Genomic DNA, 22,999 nt, shown 5'->3' with positions numbered 1-22,999 from the left:
ACACATACTTAGTGCTGATGGAAACTGCACTTAGATGGACTTTTACCAAGAATTAGTTTTAATTTAATCATATTTTTTTCCTAGATTAAATGTGGCTTCAATACGGCCGCCTGAATGAGGCAGAAGAAACAAAAAAAAAACAAACAAATGTATTATCACAATATTAAATAGAAGTTAAAAGGCAAAAAAAGAAGATACCAACAACCTCTTTTATGTGTTGACATTAAACCTGTGAAATCACATCATTGCAGCCCTTTTGTGCCTAAACACAGAGAAAACATCAAATGTGTCAAAAAGGTGCAACACCGTGGGCATGTTATTCCACGCACAGATTAAGCACTCACAGATGCATTAAAATTACTGTTAAAGTCTCTATAGAATAGTGTATGGCACAAATTGTGCCAAAACTCTGGCGAATGGATTGTAATATATTCTGTTGTCTAGAAATGTTGGCTCATGTTGTAATAAGACTGTTACATTATCTACCCCTACAAACATTAACCAGCTATTATCATGGAACAATGGAACAATGTGCCCTGCAGCAGAAATGGGCAACTAAATACAAGTGAACCGACTTCCATCCTCATAAAAGGAAATTCATGCTCATCATAAAGACTAAACTGATAACGACACTGGAAACAAGATCTACACATGTTCTAATACTTTCACAATTTTTTCTTTCCCACCTAAACTTACGTCAACGGCAACAATACACTTCACAACATAGTGAAGATACAGAGTTCGATCCATTATTGCATTTTCCCAGTTTTTTCGGTGTGAATACCTCTCAATTAGTGACAAATTCTTCAAACCATTTGCAACCTTTTTCATGTTGTCTTTTGGGATTTAGTTACTTTTTTGCTTTTCATGTCAAGTGATTTTTATAGATGTTTTTAGACAGATTCATGAAATGCGACTTTTAAAAAATAATGTTGCAAAATGTGATGCATATACCTAATCCAGTACCCCACGGGTAATTTTCTGCACAACAGATATTTTGGCAGATTTTTGCCAACATTTTGCAAAACATGGGATTTTTCCTGCAAAGAGTCACCAAAACAACCAATTAAACACAACAAAAAAAAAGACAACTTTCGGCTTTGGGCAAATTCATAAATTGTCCGCCATTTGATGAATTTGGTGCAAAAAAAAAATTAAAATTTAGAAAGTCACAAGTCAAGGAAAACAAAAAAGTAATTACAAAAAACAAAACACAAATGATGATATCTACAAGTCCTTTTTCACACTTCTGTTGCCAATCTCACGGTGGCTCATTTGTAGCTAAACTAATTGTATTATTTAATAGCAGTTTTGCTATATGTACTTAATACATTTTAGAATTAAAAAAAGTTTGTGGACTTTTTTTCTTGTGGGACGAGCTAAAGCTTTTAGTGTCATTTTGTTTTCCACAGACTTTTTGGATCACATTTCTTTCCATTGTTTTGGAGGTGAGGAGGTCAAAAAGCAGCAAATCTACAGGTTTTATATTTTTTACGGGGTTTAGACCAGATGCAGTGATATGTTATTTTTGGTTTAGAGCCTGCATCTAAAACTAGAAAAGGGGGTGGGGGGAACTTTTTTAGTCTCCCCATCAGGACACTTGATCATGCCATCATCAAGTTATTATTACACCGCAATACTTCTACAGAGCAGTGTAGAGACGTCCTTTTAGTCCTTTGGCACTCCTAAGACAACCGGTCAACACCCACGAAATTCACAGTTTTAGAGGCAATGGTATATTAGATGAAGCCCCGTGTCTAATTTCCCAAGTGCTGTGGTAGCTAATGCCAAAGACTTATCTAATGGGTTACACTGCCGGGATCAGGGCCTTCTCTGATCCAAACAGTTTCATCTGGATGTATTCTAATCCCCATACATGTATGTCATGTGCTGTTAGGCTACGTTCACATTAGCGTTGTGTGGGGCTGCGTCGGGCGCAGCCACGGCGACGCATGCGCCCCTATATTTAACATGGGGGGCGCATGGACATGCGTTGTCTTGCATTTTGTGACGCATGCTCTTTTTGGCGCAACAGAAAACGCTGCATGATGCAGTTTTTTCTGCGCCAATAATCATGAAAAAATGAATGCATGCGTCACAAAAAGCTGCGTTTTGCATGCGTTGTGCGTTGCGTCGCCAACGCAGTACCGCACAACGCAAATGTGAACGTAGACTTAAAGTGTTAGTGCCTTAAAGAAGCATAACTACAAAAAATACCTCCTCTTCAATATGCAAGCATTTGTGCAAAAAAAATCTGCGCTCTTTGACCTATCTTATAACTATATTGCTGTTCAATTACAGTTTTATACCCCCCTCTCAATATGCTCCAATATCTCTGGTCAATGCAGCAAGGAAACAAGAGGATGAACAATCAGCTCCATTTTACAGGGGCAACATTGGAGCCTAGAGGGTGGAGCAAACCCCTGGACACCAGGGCTTACATAGACAAGGATAGGTCCTCTTCACATCCATCTATGTTACCATAAACTCCTACAAACATTTATCGCCGATCACAGTAAGTCAGTGATCATCAGAACAGGGAGCCCAAGTTTCAGCTCCTTCTGACTCTGGTCGGCCAGCTAGGAGTCAGCATGGGGTGGCAGTCAAGTATGGGCGCTGCCTGTTCATTCAAAGTCTATGGAACGGACGGAGAAAGCAAGGTATAGTGCTCGGTTGTTCTGTCAGTTCTTTAGTTTTGTTACAGGAAGTGTTTGTTGCTTCTTGCTAAACTTATTTCAATATAATTCCCATCACACGCTTTAATTAAATAAGATAACATGCATTTTCCCTCACAAATAAGGACCTCAAGCTGATCGCTTGTCACAGTTGCATCTTACCGTGAAGCTGTTGTTGACATTCTTTGTACTCGATTCTGCTACACTGGCATCCGACAGGTCAACCTCGTCAAATATTAGAGACTACGGAAAGACAAAAAAAAAAAATTACTTGCTAGGTCCACAAGTCTGTGGTCATTAGCTGCTATCCATGCCCATCACTTTCAAAATAACAAGCCAACAGAGAGAAATACATGTCAAATGATCTAAATACAACAGGATGGCTGAGCAAACACAAGGCATGGTCAGCTCTGAAAAATTTAAGAATATCGGGTTGTAATTTTTTACAAAACATTTCTCAGAAACTTGGATCAGATTGCAAACTTCTGGTCTGAGGTATGAAAAATAAAGAAGGAATTTACATTTGAAAATGAAACGGATTGGTTACTTTTAGTTAAAGGGACACTGTCACCTGAATTTGGAGGGAACAATCTTCAGCCATGGAGGCGGGGTTTGGGGGTTTTTGATTCACCCTTTCCTTACCCGCTGGCTGCATGCTGGCTGCAATATTGGATTGAAGTTCATTCTCTGTCCTCCGTAGTACATGCCTGCACAAGCAATCTTGCCTTGCGCAGGCGTGTACTATGGAGGACAGAGAATGAACTTCAATCCAATATTGCAGCCAGCGGGTAAGGAAAGGGTGAATCAAACACCCGAAAACCCCGCCTCTATGGCTGAAGATTGTTCCCTCCAAATTCTGGTGACTGTGTCCCTTTAACCCTCCGTCACATACAACTGATCTGACAGGCGCTTCTCTTTTACTTTCATTTCTCCTTCCTCACCAGATTGTGAGGAAACCCCCTCCCTCCAGGTAGTCTCCTGTCTCTTGAAGGTCTGTGAAACCTGATATCACAGTTGGATTTCAGAGCTTCAGGGGAGAGGATATAGCTGCACAGATCTCTCAGGCTCATTGTATGTGAATACGTCACATTCAGTAAGGTTGGTATTTTATGTTTTTATTCATCACAATAGTTTATTTAGCTTGTTTTATGAATGTATAGCACAAAATGTGAGGATATTTCATAAAAATAAGGGAGATTTTATAAAAGAAAGTGTGCTGCTCAGGCATATACAGTAGTTCCCTAACATATTCCTTCTCTTGCTTCAGATTATCTGCTGAAATGGAGAGGAAAATGTACAATTTATCCAAACAACTTGATGTTGAGGAAGTAACAAACATGCTGTTAGATGATAGAGACCTCACACTGAATGAGGATTTAGGAGAGGAAAGTGAGATTGATTCTCATGATGAGGTGGAAGAATGTGTCCTGGATTCTGAAACAGAGCAAGATGGTGACAGTGGTGAGGATGAAGAAGTTGGATCATATTATATTGGAAAAGATAAAAATACTAAATGGAACAAGAAGCTATTCCAGAAAAAACGTAGGGAACCTTTAAACATTATTACTCACCTTCCTGCAGTAATAGGAACTGCACGTAATGCAAAAACTGCAGTTGAATGCTGGAACAGTATATTTACAGATGACATTCTGGACTCTATTGTCACATATACCAACCAATATATAGACATTATAAAAGGACAAGTACATCTGCAACAGAACCATCAAGCCCACAGATGAAATAGAACTGCGTGCTTTTTTTGGATTACTGTACCTTGCAGGAGCTTATAGGGCAAATAGACAAAGTTTGGAGGAACTTTGGGGTAAAGATGGGGATGGAGTTGAAAAATTTTGCCTTGTTATGTCCATAAACAGATTAAAGATTCTAATTCGTTGCCTTCGGTTTGACGACAGAACTACCCGAACCGAACGCAAAACACATGACCGACTTGCTCCAATTCGTGATATATTTCAAAGATTTGTTGTAAACTGTAAACAAAGTTATTACCCTGGAGAGAATCTCACTATTGACGAAATGCTCCCTGGTTTTCGTGGTAGATGTGCCTTTCGTCAATATATTCCATCAAAGCCAAACAAATATGGAATAAAAATTTATGCCCTTGTTGATGCCAGTAAGACCTACACTTACAACCTGGAAGTTTATGCAGGAAAACAACCAGAAGGTCCTTACTGTGTGAGCAACAAACCCATTGATGTTGTAAAAAGACTGGCTGAACCCTTATTTGGATCGGGTCACAATATTACAGCTGACAATTGGTTTACAAGTTGTGATCTGATTGATTATCTGAAAATTCAGAAGCTGTCATATGTGGGAACTGTAAGAAAAAACAAAAGGGAATTGCCGCCACAGTTTGTAAGTGTGAAAGAGAGACAACAGTACAGCAGTATGTTTGCATTCCATAATGGAAAGGCTTTAGTTTCCTATGTACCACATGCCAAAAAAATCGTACTTCTTCTATCAACACTTCATGATGATGCTGCCATCGATCCTGGGACTGGGGCAGAAAAAAAACCGGAGATAATTACATTTTACAATGCCACCAAAGGGGGTGTGGATACAGCAGATCAGATGTGCTCCACTTTCAACGTCAGCAGAAACATCAAACGCTGGCCAATGGTCATATTTTTTGCTATGTTGAATTTGGGTGGTATAAATTCACAAGTAATTTATCTTGAAAACAAGCTTGAACCACTCCGTAGACGATTGTATCTGAAAAAATTGGCCCATGAACTAGTACTTGGAGAGCTACGCAGGAGAAGCGTGAAAACAATCGGTATCCCCTCTCGCCTTCAAGTTCAGCTCAAAAGGTTCCGCCCAGAAGATGATGGTGAAAAGTCACCATCTGCACCACCTCACAAAAGAAGGAGATGTACCACCTGCCAAACGGAAAGCGGAACCAGAAGGCTTTCAAATTATGAATGTCTCAAATGTCATAAAGCAATTTGCCTGACACATGCAAAAATGGTGTGTAATTCTTGCTATTTGCTCTGCAAGTGTGACTTTTCTGGGGAAACCTCAGCATCTACTTCTGATTGAATATGTTTTTAATAGTACTTAAGGTACCTTAAAATTAAGTTTGTGTTCAAAAATTTTCTTTGTACATTTTTTTGAGAGAGTCGAACTGGGGACTATTTGGCGGGAGTTTTGAAAAGTTTGTATTTTATAGTTATTAGTTTTATGTTAAGTAAATTTTTTTTTTGCAACTAATTATGTGTAGTCTCTTTTATTACATCCCTATGAAGGTCACTGATCACTTTTAGAGCACTGAAATTGCAAACATTAGATATTATAGGTATTTTTCCAGCAGGCGCCTGACAGGCACATTGTATGTGAACTCGTTAGTCCGAATATTGTATGTGACGGAGGGTTAATACATTTGCACTAAGATATGTAAACATAGGAGCGCTGTCAGACGGCAGCATAAATAGAACCGAGATCAGACCGCAACGCACGGACTGGCTTGCGGCTCTCACGACTCCAGCGCGACAGCTTCATGTATTTCTATGCCGCTGTCATGCTGTAGTCGGAGAGCAGCGGCCAGCCGAGCATTGCCGTTCGATCTGTCCAATTTATACGGCCGTCTGACTGCACCCTAAGGCCAATTCATCAAAGCTTTCACACCAGAATTCTGGTTTTTAAAGATTTGAAAACTTACAAAGTTTTAGAGCAATCCGAGACTATGCTAAAATTTTGTGACTTATTGTATTCTCATGCCATTTTTCACCCAGCTTTGACAAATCAGGCAGAGTTTGGGAAGTTCGAGTTGTGGCGTTCTTTACGCCACAAATTTTACTCCAGTACCTGACTGGAGTAAGATTTTTTGTGAGACGCTCCAAATGCACGGGGCCATTATTTGCTCAATTTTTCCATGGCCTTTAAATACATTGCTGTAATCCACACCACGCTTGCTCTTTAGCTGCACCACATTACAAATGCTGCAAACATAACACATAATAACGTATGATATGGATTTACATGCATTAAGCAATAAAATATAAAACCTCACCAGGAACACCCAAAAATAACAACCTCACACATCACAGATCAGTAGAACATGAAAACATCTGTCTGCATTTCCTCTCTTCATCTGTTTCTCATGTTCACTAGTGTGAAAAAAATGGCTAACCAAGTGTGAGCTCAAATAGCTGCCAAAAAGGGATCACAGCTCAATCATTCTTTTAACTATAGATAATATGTCTGTCTGTCAATCAATGATGTCTGCCGGGTCGGTAATTTATTGTCTGCTTTACTCTGTTTACACTGGACTTCGGGCTTCTGCATTACAGGATTCAAGTATCAGACAAATCTTTGATGACCAATTTGACAAGTCAATAATAGCCCAGATCATCCCTGATGGACTTATCGTAGGGCTGTCAAGTTTCTTTACATTTTTTTCCCCATTTTCTGGATAAAACAAACAAACACAATCTACTGTCAAAAATCAATGGAAACCCGAGGAAACCTGCATGAATTGATTCTGAAGCTTAGTCAAAGACACTCATCAGAAGCACAAAAGATAGACAGATAAATAGACAGACAGGATTGGTAAAATTCAGAGGAGTCTCGAGGCAATAAAGGAGTTGGCCACTACTCTGAAAGTCCAGTCATAAATACTATATTCCCCTTTGTAAAATAAAAACCCTTCATACTCACCTCCAGCACCGGTGTCCTTCAAGCAATATTGGTGCTGGGTCTTCTAAGATTCACCTGACAAAGTTCTGCCCTTCAGCTAATTAGCGCCAACCATTGAGCTGCTGCGCTCTGACTTCTGTGAGATGAACATTGAAACGCCCAGAGGAAGTATGAAAACTGAAGTTGATTAGCGACCACTGATTAGCTGCAGGGCTCAGGTGGCATAACATTGTCAAGCAGGCGTTAGGACACCTGGTACTGACATCACAGAAACGGCAAGTGTAAAGTTTTTTCATTTACAAGGGGGAAAGGTTCACTCTCTCGGTTAGCAGCTTGCCACAGGCTTTTTATATCATAAATGGAATAGTAATTCCACTTGTTGCCCAGTAGCGAAATAAAAACCATGACTATGAAAACCCTAGCCTTGTTCAGGTGCTAACCAAACAATATAGACCCTGGCTACTCGGACACAGCTGAGCTAGCCCAGTTCGGTCACACAAAACAGCTGTCGTCCTTAGCAGCCAGTGACACTTGCAGTTTCTTCTCGGAGAGATTCTGGCTCTTGTCTCTTCACTTCCAACCCAGTATGCTCAGCTTCTCCAGCTCACTGACCAGTGAACACATGGCCTGGTTCTAGTCATAGTTACCCAGGTGCACCTAACCAGATCCTGTAATGCTGGGATTTAACCCTAGCCTACCTGGATTTGATACAGACCAAGTTGTTCACTACTCGGATGACCCCTTATTAAATACTATTTAACAGGTCTTCCCTAATAATATAATTATAGTGATTAAGAAAAAAAACATTTTACTGTACATCTAGTTTTGTACGGGTTCTTAAAGAGGGTTTTCCCAGAATAAAATAACAAAGACTAAAGCTTATGACCTCTTTACCATATTTTAGATACTTGAACAGCTTGATTTGTTTTATACAGGGTCATTGTAAATCTACTGGTCTATAACATTTCTTACATTTACGTCCATTTACAAACACGTTGTAGCGTATGTGCTACTATGATCAGTTTTACAGGATTTCGATACACTAAACAAAATTTTCCAAAAACTACAAACTTTTAAATACAGTAAAATTGTATGGCAAGAAGATGTGCTACTGAAAGGAAGGATTGTAGAAGTCATCATTTACATTTTTAGGGATTAGCCCCTCTGTATAAAAACACTGTGGAAGACTGGTTAAACTGCCTTATTTGGTTTAATGCTGAAAAACTGAGAAACTGAAATTCGGCTCTACAGTGCTCCTTGACGTCAAACAGCGAGTGTAAAAATAGTGTGGGTTTCTGCATCAAATAAAAAAAAAAAAAAAACCCTGTCCCTGTGCTGTGTGTGGTAATCTGAAATTGTGCTGCCAAAATAACATTTCCCATAGGAGTTGCATAAAAAGATACTAAAATAAGAAATCCTCAAAAAAAAATGTGCGGCTTCTCCTAACCTCCCAAAGCTGGGACTATTCTGCACTGGAATGCTCCGAGAGTGTTCATGTCCACAGCATTCTAGAGGCTAAATCATATCGAACTGTGCAACTGCGAGCACAGCGTCAAGGAAATCGGCACGTCACACAGTTATTTTAACCGACGACACTGTTTGTTTTCCATGTAAACAACATTTTAGTGTCTGCGCTATACCACTTACACAGATTTCCTACCCGGTTTTAAATGCTCATTGCTTTGCTACATAAAAGATATGAGACTTATTTCAGAGAGCGAGAAGAAGATATTGGAGATGATTGAAAAGCTTAGAATTCAAATCCACTAAATTCAACAAATTTCCAAACTTTTCACTTACAGAGAACGCATTTGTCAAAAATTGCAATACTATAAAGCCTCTAATGGAAAGAAGAAGACATGTGCAACACTCTGAGGTCTCATTCGACTGTATGGAACCCCTCTCAAGCTCTTTGACATTACTAAAGCTGTGTTTGTGTTACCCCTTCGCCCCAAAGCCTGTTTTCACCTTCCTGACCAGTGTCACTTTATGTAGTATTAATTCTGAAACGCTTCAATGGACTCCAGTGATTCATGACATATTGCACTTCATGTTACTGGTAAATTTAAGACAATATTTTTTGTGTTTATTTAAGAAAATATCATAAACTTGGAGAAAAGTTTGAAAATGCCTCACATTTCAAACATTTACCGCAATTCTTATGCCCTTAAACCAAAGAGTTTGTGTCGCAAAGAATAGTTAATAAATAAGATATTTACCAAATGTCTACATTACATCGGCATTCTTAAACTTTTTTTTCGTTAGGAAGTTAGAAGGGATTTTCTTTTTTTGAACAAAATTTACAAAAACTATTTTTTTTTAGGGATCACATCACAATTGAAGTGACTCTGAAGGGCCTATGACAGAAAATACCCAAAAGTGACACTATTTTCAAAACTGCACGCCTCAAACCCACATTGAAAAAGTTTATTAACCTTTCAGATGTTTCACAGGAATTAAAGCAATGTGGAAGCAAAAAAAAAAAAAAAACTCATTGTCACAGACATGTTACTTTAGCCCCAAACTTTGTATTCTCACAAGGGAAACAGGAGAAAATGGACCATACAATTTGATGTGCAATTTCTCCCAAGTAAACCGATAACCCATATGTGGGGGAAAACTACAATTTAGGCGCACAACAGTGCTTAGAAGGGAAGGGATTTTGGATTGCAAAATTGTCTGGAATCAATAGCTAATGTCATGGTGCGTTTGGAGAGCCCATGATGTGCCTAAACAGAGGAAACCCTGCACAAGTTAGCCAAGTTTGGAGACTACACCCCTCAAAGAATTTATCCAGACATTATTATATCCTCACTGAAAAAGAATTGGAAAAATTCAATTACAGTGAGCCCAGGGGTGCCAAATTGGTTTCCTTAGCTGCTTATGATATCTCTAATAAAATGCTGATTACTTTCGGTTCGGAAAGGACTGATTGCTGAAGGTGTTGCCCGAATCCTAGGGCGCCTTGCTGGGGATCACTCCTCCCTAGATGAGGAGGGGGAAGTACAATAGAGGAATGTGGGATATCCCTCACTGCCTGAATCCATGTCAGAGGCAAGGCTAGTGCATGCCTTCTCTGGTGAATAGCGGCTTGACAGTTGGACAATTTTTTAGTTTATTCTTCTAACCAGTGGGGATGTGTGTATAAGTGGTGCTTGTACACATGTATTATGTGGGGCTTGTGTCAATGGTACTATTTATTATTACATTTATTATAACAAATAGAGAAAAGGAAAAATGTAGAGGAGACACTTGGAATGGGGGTGCTGGAACAGGGATTTGGGAACTGCTGCTGCTGTGATCACAGATCAGGGACACCAACAGCACAAAAGCAGACTGCAAGAGACATAGAAGGATCGCGCTGGCCACCAATGATTTCTCTCTCTGACAGGTATACAGGTGCTATACAAACACTCTACACGCCAGATCTGGGGAAAAGATGGCATGCGGAGAGTCCATGGTTATTTTAAATTGGTAACCCTTTTGGCGCAACAATATTTACAGACCAATCGGCGCCTAATGGGTTCATCAATAGAGGTGATGTCGTGATCACTCCATCCGTTTTGACCAATCACAGTCTGCCACATAGATTTTTTTTGTTTTAAACTTTTGCCAAATCGCTGTGAATGGCTGGTCAGAATAGACATGGGAGGGTGGTACAACCCGCTGGGGCAATATGCGGGGATGGTCTGCTGTCTAAGACAACCACAATCTTAGCTCTGACACCGCACGATGCAGAGCAGTAACTAGAACTAGCGGCGCTGTATATATACGGTGGTTTGTGGGAACACCATTCCTGCAGCTCCGTACAATGAAGGTCGTGAAGGTTTTAAAGTAACCTCACGATAAAACACATAGAAATCAGTTGTAATCAAAGGAGGACCTGTGTTTGGTAACACTATGGCCCGGACGACTGGTGCCAGGGATGGTGGTGCTTATGCTAGTGGCTCCGACATTCTTAGCCGTGGTATAGCAATTTTTTTTCTCTTTTACCCTATCCCATCCATTGCCACTAACGCTTTTTTTTCCCCCCATGGGTTTCTCAAGCTCCTCTTATAAAACTCCCCCAGGTCAGTTGCTGTCTGAATACACCCCCTGCTTTCCCACAGAAGCTGGCAGCCATCTTCAAGGTCGAGGGACCACGTTGCTGCCAGAACGGTTGCCCAATTTACTATGCATTTCCCAGGTGATATTTCATTTGTTACATTAGTACAAGCTCAATGATTTATACTTTTATTTTTATTTTATTTTTATAGGTTTTGACTATGTAATAAAAATGTATCTGCTTCCACAAAAGAGGGTGACAAGTGGCTTTAAAAAGCAATGGGATTCTACAGCCAAGTTCTCACTATATAAACACCGCTTATGTCAATTCTCCTACCTTTGAATCCTTGGCATAGTAAAGGGTTCTGCCCCGCAGCTTAAAATAGCGTTTTTTCCATCTCTGAAATGAACTGGTTTGCTTCAGTAATAATCCTTCTTTGATACTTGTCTGGAAAGTAAACAGAAAAAACACAATTGTCAAAAAGGAATGAACACATTATTCTTCTGCCTCCAGATCAGAGTGGTCAGCAGAGCATTACAGCATCAAAGCCCAAACGTCAATATTCACGGAGATCGGGCAGGAAGCCCTGGAGAAATACAGACACGTGCTGTACATGTATCCGTCCTAGCTTGCAGAGCAGACAGGACACACACAGCTACGGCTACTTTCACACTTCCATCTTTATAAAGACGTTGCAATGCGTCGTTCTGTGCAAAAAACGCATCCTGCAAAGTTGCCCGCAGGATGCGTTTTTTGCACATAGACTTGCATTACCGACGCATCGCGATGTATGGACACACGTTCCATACGTCGTGCACTGGATGCGTCGGTAATTGGCGGACGGTCGTCACAAAAAAAGTTCAATGTAACTTTTTTTGTGCGACGTGTCCGCCATTTCCGACTGCGCATGCGTGGCCGGAACTTCTCCCCCTTCATCACAATGGGCAGCGGATGCGTTGTAAAACTGCATATGCTGCCCACATTGTGCTAAATTTAGCACAACGTCCGTCGGTACGTAGGGCCGACGGTTTGTGACTGCCCCGTACCGACGGAAGTGTGAAAGTGGCCTTAGGCTTCCTTCACACTTCTGTCGGTCCGGGTGCGTCGTAATGCAGTAAAGTGGCGCATCGACGGATATTGAGAAAGTAGGGGAAAACGTGTGCGACGCATCCAGTGTTATGACGGATGCGTCAATGGAGTTCCTGCCTGCATTTTTAGGTATAAGATTCGACCGAGAGAGAGAGCATTGGATTTCAGGAAATATTTTTTGTTTAATAAAGTGTGTTATATTTTCATATGACTTATGACTCGAGGTGTTCTCTTCTCCCTTACGGCACATTCACACATCAGTTTTTCGAGTACGAGTGTCATCCATTTTTTCACTGAAAGCACACTACTAGATAGGATAGTCCATATGGTTGTTCACATATCTGATTTTTTCCTAGGACCGAGTGGTCTGTATAAAGGCATGGAGACTTGTCCGATATTGATCTCAGTGTCAAATCAAACTTGGTAATGCAAGTCTAAGGGGCTGTGGGGAAAAACAAAATTGGGACATTACTCACATGCCATTCAAGTGCTGTGTTTTTCACAAACTTATAGATAGCAAAAGATAGAGAACTTTTGTTCCCGTTCAAATACGAGACCAAACGCTGATGAAACTCACATAAAAATAATTGAAAAAAAACACCTGACTTCTGAATGAGCCCTAACAAGTGCAGATCTCAACATGAGCAGATAGAAATGGAGGCATCACCCGAGGGTCACAGTCAGCACTACTAAACATTGATTTTCTGGTCAGATGTCTCCCTAAATCAGAAGTCCACAACCTCACATCATTAATGAAAAATATACTATTTAATGAAGGAGGCACACACACCATTAAGAAATATGAAACAAATTATGAAACAAATATTTCATTTTGAAATTTGACAAACTGGAATTACACCATGAAAACTGTCACTGTTATGGAGTTGGGAAAGGCTTGTAAAAAAGTCCTACATATAGTCCTCTGGCGAACCATGCAAGACTAGTCACCAGTTGGTGACCCCTGCCCTAAGGGATCATTTTCTTAAGAAATCCCAGCTTCTGCAGCAGTTTACTTTTGTCCTGTGAGACTGGTCATGAATTGTGTAACTCTTTTAGAATCTGTAATTTAGCTGCATTCTCTACTTTCTGACAATTCTACTTGACGGTCATTTATGATTATTTATTATGCATTACTTATATAGCGCTATCATATTCCTCAGCACTTTACAGATATCATCACTGTCCCCATTGGGGCTCACAATCTAAATTCCCTATCAGTATGTCAGTGTAGAAAACCCATACAAACACGGGAAGAACCTACAAACTCCTTCCAGATGTTGTCCTTGGGGGGATTTGAGCACAGGACTCAAGAGCTGCAAAGCAACAGTGCTAGCCACTGAGCCACCGAGCTGCCCATGTGTCATATAACCATATATTCGTAGCTGGTGACTGGTTAAAGGGAGTCTGCCACCCCAAAAATCGTATCTGAGCTAAGCCCACCAGCATCAGGGGCTTATCTACAGCATTCTGTAGAATGTATCCTGAAAGATGAGAAAAGGAGGTTAGATTATACTCACCCAGGAGCGGTCCCGCTGCGGTCCGGGACCGATGGGCATCGCGTTCCGGTCCAGCGCCTCCTATCTTCATTCGATGATGTCCTCATCTTGTCTTCATGCTGCGGCTCCGGCGCAGGTGTACTTATCTGTCCTGTTGAGGGCAGATCAAAGTACTGCAGTGCGCAGGCGCCGGGCATCTCTGACCTTTCCCGACGCCTGAGTATAATCTAACCTTTATTTCTTATCTTTCAGGTTACATCGGGGGCTTATCTACAGCATTAAAGAATGCTGTAGATAAGCCCCTGATGCCGGTGGGCTTAGCTCAGATACAATTTTTGGGGTGACAGATTCCCTTTAAAAGGATCAGTTGATTGCTATAGTTGCTCTGTACTGAAAAGCACAATTTTGAGTCCAACTACAAAGCGCTCTGAGCAACAAATATTTCACCACAGAAAATTTGTGTTGTTGAAAAACAAAAAAGTTGAATCCAATTTGCATCAACCTCTCATCTAAAGCTTCCACTGGGCAAACAGACAGGAGTTATTCCAATGGATAACTTTATAAGACAGCTTTGCACACTAATAAAGAGAATCTGTCAGCAGGTTTTTGCTACCACATCTGCATAATGTAGGCAAAGAGACCCTGAATCTAACAATGCATCACTTAGATTACTGGGTGCAACCTGACACAATCAGTTTTTAGGTTTAGAATGAAGCAGAGCTGAGAAAGCTAACCCCGCCCACACCAGGCTCTCTTTATTGAGAGTGAGCTGATTATCCCAGAAGGAGGCGGAGTCAAACTAGCAGTCACCTGCACATCAGATCTGGCAATTATGATGTCCAGGTGATAAAAACTTCACTGTAATTTAACAGCACACAGTTTGATAAGTGACACATAGCTGAATGCTTTGTTTTAACTCCTACCACATGCTATCCTCAGATTACATACAGGGCCGCCATCAGGGCATTACAGCCATTACTGCTGTATGGGGCCCGGTCAGCAGCAGTACACAGAGGGGCCCGCAGATCCGGGGCCCCACTGTTGTGCTTCTACTGATCGGGCCCCATCATGCAGTAAAATACTGTGCACTGCGGCGCTGGGGCCCGGGAGCCTTCTTGGAGCTGTGCACGGCCGTCTCACCTAGTCGGCTGCACAGCTCCTGCTCGGCTGTGGCTAGAATGTATGGGCTCCCTGCAGGTCCTGACTACAGCCCATACATTCTAGCCGTCTCAGTAGTGAAATGTGCTAGAATGTAGGGGCTCCTGTCAGGTCCTCTCAGCAGCCCATACATTCTAGCTGCTGCTTCACTGCTGGAAAGACGCCCCGGGAACGACTGAGGTAAGTATAAAAAACATTTTTGTTTTTTTAATAGGTGAGGTGAGGTGGGGGGGAGTGAGACTGCAGATGATGGGGTGTGTTTTAGGGAGTACTGTACATGATGAAATAATAGGGGGCTGCAAATGATAAAGTGTATTTGAGGGGGTACTACACATGAAATGATTGGGGCTGCAAATGAAGTAAGGGGGACTGCAAATGAAGTGAAGGGGGGATAGGGGACTGCAAATGATGATGTGGGGGTGATGGGGACTGCAAATGATGTGGGGGGACTGCAAATGATGATGTGTGGGGGATGGGGACTGCAAATGATGTGGGGGGACTGCAAATGATGATGTGGGGGTGATGGGAACTGCAAATGATGTGGGGCTGATGGGGACTGCAAATGATGATGTGGGGGTGATGGGGACTGCAAATGATGATGTGGGGGTGATGGGGACTGCAAATGATGTGGGGGTGATGGGGACTGCAAATGATGTTGGGGGACTGCAAATGATGTGGGGGTGATGGGGACTGCAAATGATGTGGGGGTTATGGGGACTGCAAATGATGATGTGTGGGGGATGGGGACTGCAAATGATGTGGGGCTGATGGGGACTGCAAATGATGATGTGGGGCTGATGGGGACTGCAAATGATGATGTGGGGGTGATGGGGACTGCAAATGATGATGTGGGGGTGATGGGGACTGCAAATGATGATGTGGGGGTGATGGGGACTGCAAATGATGTGGGGGTGATGGGGACTGCAAATGATGTTGGGGGACTGCAAATGATGTGGGGGTGATGGGGACTGCAAATGATGTGGGGGTTATGGGGACTGCAAATGATGATGTGTGGGGGATGGGGACTGCAAATGATGTGGGGCTGATGGGGACTGCAAATGATGATGTGGGGGTGATGGGAACTGCAAATGATGTGGGGCTGATGGGGACTGCAAATGATGATGTGGGGGTGATGGGGACTGCAAATGATGATGTGGGGGTGATGGGGACTGCAAATGATGATGTGGGGGTGATGGGGACTGCAAATGATGTGGGGGTGATGGGGACTGCAAATGATGTTGGGGGACTGCAAATGATGTGGGGGTGATGGGGACTGCAAATGATGTGGGGGTTATGGGGACTGCAAATGATGATGTGTGGGGGATGGGGACTGCAAATGATGTTGGGGGACTGCAAATGATGATGTGGGGTGATGGGGACTGCAAATGATGTGGGGGTGATGGGAACTGCAAATGATGTGGGGGTGATGGGAACTGCAAATGATGTGGGGGTGATGGAGACTGCAAATGATGTGGGGGTGATGGAGACTGCAAATGATGATGTGGGGGTGATGGGGACTGCAAATGATGTTGGGGGACTGCAAATGATGATGTGGGGGTGATGGGGACTGCAAATGATGTTGGGGGACTGCAAATGATGATGTGGGGGTGATGGGGACTGCAAATGATGTGGGGGTGATGGGGACTGCAAATGATGTGGGGGTGATGGAGACTGCAAATGATGATGTGGGGGTGATGGGGACTGCAAATGATGTTGGGGGACTGCAAATGATGATGTGGGGGTGAGGGGGACTGCAAATGATGTGGGGGTGATGGGGACTGCAAATGATGTGGGGGTGATGGAGACTGCAAATGATGTGGGGTGATGGAGACTGCAAATGATGATGTGGGGGTGATGGGGACTGCAAATGATGTTGGGGGACTGCAAATGATGTTGGGGGACTGCAAATGATGATGTGGGGGTGATGGGGACTGCAAATGATGTTGGGGGACTGCAAATGATGATGTGGGGGTGATGGGGACTGCAAATGATGTGGGGGTGATGGGGACTGCAAATGATGTGGGGGTGATGGAGACTGCAAATGATGATGTGGGGGTGATGGGGACTGCAAATGATGTTGGGGGACTGCAAATGATGATGTGGGGGTGATGGGGACTGCAAATGATGTTGGGGGACTGCAAATGATGATGTGGGGGTGATGGGGACTGCAAATGATGATGTGGGGGTGATGGCAACTGCAAATGATGTGGGGGGACTGCAAATGATGATGTGGGGGTGATGGGGACTGCAAATGATGTGGGGGTGATGGGGACTGCAAATGATGTGGGGGGTGATGGGAACTGCAAATGATGTGGGGGTGATGGAGACTGCAAATGATGATGTGGGGGTGATGGGGACTGCAAATGATGTTGGGGGACTGCAAACGATGTGGGGGTGATGGGGACTGCAGATGATGATGGGGGGTGATGGGGACTGCAAATGATGTGGGGGGACTGCAAATGATGATGTGGGGGTGATGGGGACTGCAAATGATGTGGGGGTGATGGGGACTGCAAATGATGATGTGGGAGATGGGGACTGCAAATGATGTGGGGGTGATGGGAATTGCAAATGATGTGGGGGGGATGGGGATAGGTAATGATGTGGGAGTGATAGGGACTGCAGATGATGAAGTGTGTTTGAGGGGGTTCTGCACATGATGAAATGATAGGGGGCTGCAAATGATGAAGTAAGGGGGACTGCAGATGAAGTGACGGGGGGGATAGGGGACTAAATGATGATAGGGGACTAAATGATGAAGTGGGGGTGATGGGGACTGCACATGAAGTGAGTGTGAGGGACGTGGACAGCAATTGAATTGAACTTGGGGGTGGGAAGAGCAAATGATGTATTGAAGGTGGGGAGAGCAAATAATGAATTTTGAGGGTGGGGAAGATCAATTGATAATGAATAGAGGGTGGGAGAGAGAGAAGACGTGGCAATGAATTGAGGCAGAAGGGGCATGTAACTATAATGAATTGGGGTAAGGGTTAGAGCGGGAGGTACATAGTGGGTTCGTTGAGGATAAAGTAACTGGTAATAAATTGGAAGAATACAGGTGCTAATTAATTTATATATTAAATGAGGAAAGTGGCTATATACAGATAGTGGGGGCACAGTGGCGGATTATAATTTATATTTGGAATGGTGGGTTGCATAATAACCAATTATATATTAATGGTGGGTGAACGTCTGTAGTCAGATGTGTAGTGTAGAAGAAAGGGAAAAAATGGGGAATGTGCTCTGGAAGCGGTGCTCTAGATAACTGTGTTATTTTATGCAGATGAGATGAGTCCTGGCAGAAAGAAGTGATAGCGGTCTGCGCTGGATTAAAAAGAAACGCAAAGATGAAGGACTTTAGCTAGAGACGTCACTGGTGAGTATGTTACCTGTACACTGACACCATACACTGTATACTGTATACAGTGCTCCTGTGTATAATGTCACTGGTGATCACTATACTATCTGTACACTATACACTATATACAGAGCTCCTTTGTATAATGTCACTAGTGATTGCTGTATTACATGTACACTGTACCCTATATACAGAGCTCCTGTGTATAATGTCACTAGTGATCACTATATTATCTGTACACTATACACTATATACAGAGCTCCTGTGTATAATGTCACTAGTGATCGCTGTATTACATGTACACTATACACTATATACAGAGCTCCTGTGTATAATGTCACTAGTGATCGCTGTATTACATGTACACTGACACTATATGAAGAGCTCCTGTGTATAATGGCATCGGCGACCACTGTATTACCTGTACACACACTGCATACTAAGTACAGATCTCCTGTGTATAATGGCACTTATGGTGATAGTATTTTTTTTTTTATTAATGATCAGTATTGTACTATTCAGTCACAATGTGGTGGTAATATGTTGTCCGGCCATGGTGTAGCGGTATTTGTTCCTTGTATGTGCTATTATTCGGTCACTGTGTGTTGGTAATATGTGGTCTGTTCATGTTGTGTTGGTATTTGTTCCTTGTATGTAGTTGGTCACCATGTGATGGTAATATGTGGTCTGGACATGCTGCGGTGGTATTTGTCCCTTGTATGTGATATTGTTCAGTCACTGTGGTGGTAATATGTGGTCTGCACATGGTGTGGCGGTATTTGTTCCTTGTAGATAGTATTATAGGTCACTATGTGGTGATAATATGGTGTCTGGTCATGGTGTTGTGGTATTTGTCCCTTGTATGTGGTATTATTGGTCAATTGAAAAATAAATAAAAATACACCTAAATTGTATTGCATATTTTAACAAATGTTTAATAGATTAGAGTAGAGTAGGGCTCGGCCAAAAGAGTCTACCTTGTTGTCGTCTCAAATTTAAAAAAACCTTTTGGCCAAAACAAAAGCTGCTGGCTATGTGTTTGATCTGGTAATGGGAACTGTTAATGTGTGATTTGTGAGAAGTGGAGTTTTGGCAAGAGACAGCGGTGGGGCTGTTGACAGTTCGAGGGGTGGAGGCGGGGCTGGGGTGGAGCCTGGGCGGAGTCTTAAGGGGCCCTGAAAATTTTGCCAGTATGGGGCCCTGAAATTCCTAGTGGCAGCCCTGATTACATAGCAAAAAGCTGCTGACAGATTCCATCTAATTCAGCTCAGTCACTATAGGGTCAACCATTAGAACACACCAACAACAAGCAGTAATGAAGGAGAGGGTTAAAAGAAAAACAAAGCTACTATTCCAAGACAACTAATCCAAAGAACAATAACTATATACAGAAGAAAGCGGTTAGCTTAATTCCTGAAAATAGCAGTTAACCTAGCCCTATTCACACACAACACTGGTCATATGCCAATTCGAGACAAAATAAAAGCTGCCAGAACCTAGAAGTAATAATACATTAATGTTTTATTTATAGTAGCCCCACCGCTGAAAGTATTTTTTTTTTGTAAGAGGACAACCCCTTTATACTAGGGAATTATCTTTAAAAATGGTGAACAATGTGTTCCCAATAATGATACACATGGAGTTTGGTTACATGTACGCTATGCAGCCGATCATAGGGCTGAAGCAAATTAAGATTAATGACTGTAAGCATTAATTATGAAACGCAGATTGTACCATCCATTACGGGATACTGAAACAAACATAATGGATATTTGCTACTTCAGTTCTGGGATTAGATGCTTCTCTTGGGAATATGGGAGATAAAGCAGAAATAAATCATCTATAAAGAGCCAGAATATAAAAAAGAAAAAAAAATAGTTTATTAGCAAAATAAAAAATAGATAAATGTTTCCTGAAACAATTAATTTTTTTTAAGCAAAAATAAATAAAAACACATAAAAATTAGCTTTTCTATGTTAAAGAGTACCTGTCATTTTCATTTACGTGATAGGCACTACTCTTATAGGTCTCCATAAATCAATCAATATGGGTCCAAGTCCTAACACTGTCATACATCACCCAAAAAGCGGCTCTGAAACGCAAAGCTAATCAGGAGGAATGACTTAATATCTGCTTCAGGACACACACACAGAGTGGTGTATGGGCTCAGTAGAGAGTACATGAGCCGGTACACAGGGAGGTGTATGGGCTCAGTAGAGAGTACATGAGCCGGTACACAGAGTGGTGTATGGGCTCAGTAGAGAGTACATGAGCCGGTACACAGAGTGGTGTATGGGCTCAGTAGAGAGTACATGAGCCGGTACACAGGGAGGTGTATGGGCTCAGTAGAGAGTACATGAGCCTGTACACAGGGAGGTGTATGGGCTCAGTAGAGAGTACATGAGCCGGTACACAGAGTGGTGTATGGGCTCAGTAGAGAGTACATGAGCCCATACACCGGGAGGTGTATGGGCTCAGTAGAGAGTATATGAGCCCGTACACAGGGAGGTGTAGGGGCTCAGTAGAGAGTACATGAGCCAGTACACAGGGAGGTGTATGGGCTCAGTAGAGAGAACATGAGCCGGTAAACAGGGAGGTGTATGAGCTCAGTAGAGCGTACTTGAGCCTGTACACAGGGAGGTGTATGGGCTCAGTAGAGAGTACATGAGACGGTACACAGGGAGGTGTATGGGCTCAGTAGAGAGTACATGAGCCCCTACACAGGGAGGTGTATGGGCTCAGTAGAGAGTACATGAGCCAGTACACAGGGAGGTGTATGGGCTCAGTAGAGAGAACATGAGCCGGTAAACAGGGAGGTATATGGGCTCAGTAGAGAGTACATGAGCCCATACACAGGGAGGTGTATGGGCTCAGTAGAGAGTACATGAGCCGGTACACAGGGAGGTGTATGGGCTCAGTAGAGAGTACATGAGCCTGTACACAGGGAGGTGTATGGGCTCAGTAGAGAGTACATGAGCCGGTACACAGAGTGGTGTATGGGCTCAGTAGAGAGTACATGAGCCCATACACAGGGAGGTGTATGGGCTCAGTAGAGAGTACATGAGCCGGTACACAGAGTGGTGTATGGGCTCAGTAGAGAGTACATGAGCCCATACACAGGGAGGTGTATGGGCTCAGTAGAGAGTATATGAGCCCGTACACAAGGAGGTGTAGGGGCTCAGTAGAGAGTACATGAGCCAGTACACAGGGAGGTGTATGGGCTCAGTAGAGAGAACATGAGCCGGTAAACAGGGAGGTGTATGAGCTCAGTAGAGAGTACTTGAGCCTGTACACAGGGAGGTGTATGGGCTCAGGAGAGGTCTGTAATTTTGATTGTAGGTACACTTCACCTGTGATAGAGAATCTGGCGTCAATGTCCCTGACCGCTGTAGAATGGAACATGATGAGGAAGTCAGAGATCAGCTGCAGCCCGGATTTCATCTTCATGTTCAATTCGACAAAAGGCGGGGACAATGACGCCAGCGCCGATTGTGCGCCAGGCTCACGTGTCACAACAGTACAGGAGCGAGTGCCGACAATGCGGGAACAGCGCCGCCATGGGAGGGGAGTAAAAGCTTTTTTATTTTAATATTTTAATTGGTGTCAAACATTTAGAACAAGAAGGATCGGCTGCCCTCGTAGTGAACAACCCTTTTAAGTCTTCCTATGTCAACTTGATGCTCTGCCCAAGAAGTTTTAAGGTACCGTCACACATAACGATATCGTTGCTTTTTGTGACGTAGCAACGATATCTGTAACGAAATCGTTATGCGTGACAGCTACCAACGATCAGGCCCCTGCTGGGAGATCGTTGGTCGCTGGGGAAAGTACAGGACTTTATTTTGTCGCTGGATCTCCCGCTGACATCGCTGAATCGGCGTGTGTGACGCCGATTCAGCGATGTCTTCACTGGTAACCAGGGTAAACATCGGGTTACTAAGCGCAGGGCCGCGCTTAGTAACCCGATGTTTACCCTGGTTACCAGTGTAAATGTAAAAAAAACAAACACTACATACTTACATTCCGGTGTCTGGTCACGTCCCTCGCCTTCAGCTTCCCGCACTGACTGTGAGCGCCGGCCGTAAAGCAAAGCACAGCGGTGACGTCACCGTTGTGCTTTACGGCCGGCGCTCAGTCAGTGCGGGAAGCTGAAGGCGAGGGTTGCGACCAGACACCGGAATGTAAGTATGTAGTGTTTGTTTTTTTTACATTTACACTGGTAACCAGGGTAAACATCGGGTTACTAAGCGCGGCCCTGCGCTTAGTAACCCGATGTTTACCCTGGTTACCCGGGGACTTCGGGATTGTTGGTCGCTGGAGAGCTGTGTGACAGCTCTCCAGCGACCAAACAGCGACGCTGCAGCGATCGGCATCGTTGTCTAGATCGCTGCAGCGTCGCTAAATGTGACGGTACCTTTACCCCTAGGGCCCGTCTGAAGCCTCTCACCCAGCCAAACCAGTTCTCCAGCTTTGCACTGATGTGGGGCAAACACTGCGAAACACGTGTCTAAAAGGTAGTTTCTAG

At 43.1% G+C, this 22,999-nt stretch overlaps 1 protein-coding gene across 4 annotated transcripts in view; it reads right to left on the bottom strand.

Moving 5' to 3' along the window:
- The window catches only part of DGKH (diacylglycerol kinase eta), a 374,433-nt gene that overhangs the window by 173,474 nt on the left and 177,960 nt on the right, over positions 1 to 22,999 (bottom strand). For all 4 annotated transcript variants that reach the window (XM_069758220.1, XM_069758222.1, XM_069758219.1 and 1 more), the window contains 2 exons: positions 11,710 to 11,820; positions 2,838 to 2,918 (listed from right to left, as the gene is read on the bottom strand). In XM_069758220.1, the coding sequence (XP_069614321.1) occupies positions 2,838 to 2,918; positions 11,710 to 11,820 (192 nt within the window). The remainder of the gene's footprint in view (positions 1 to 2,837; positions 2,919 to 11,709; positions 11,821 to 22,999) is intronic.

Source organism: Ranitomeya imitator, chromosome 3 (genome assembly GCF_032444005.1).
Source record: "Ranitomeya imitator isolate aRanImi1 chromosome 3, aRanImi1.pri, whole genome shotgun sequence".
NCBI classification, from domain to species: Eukaryota; Metazoa; Chordata; class Amphibia; order Anura; family Dendrobatidae; genus Ranitomeya; species Ranitomeya imitator.
This window is presented reverse-complemented; position numbering and strand designations above follow the sequence as displayed.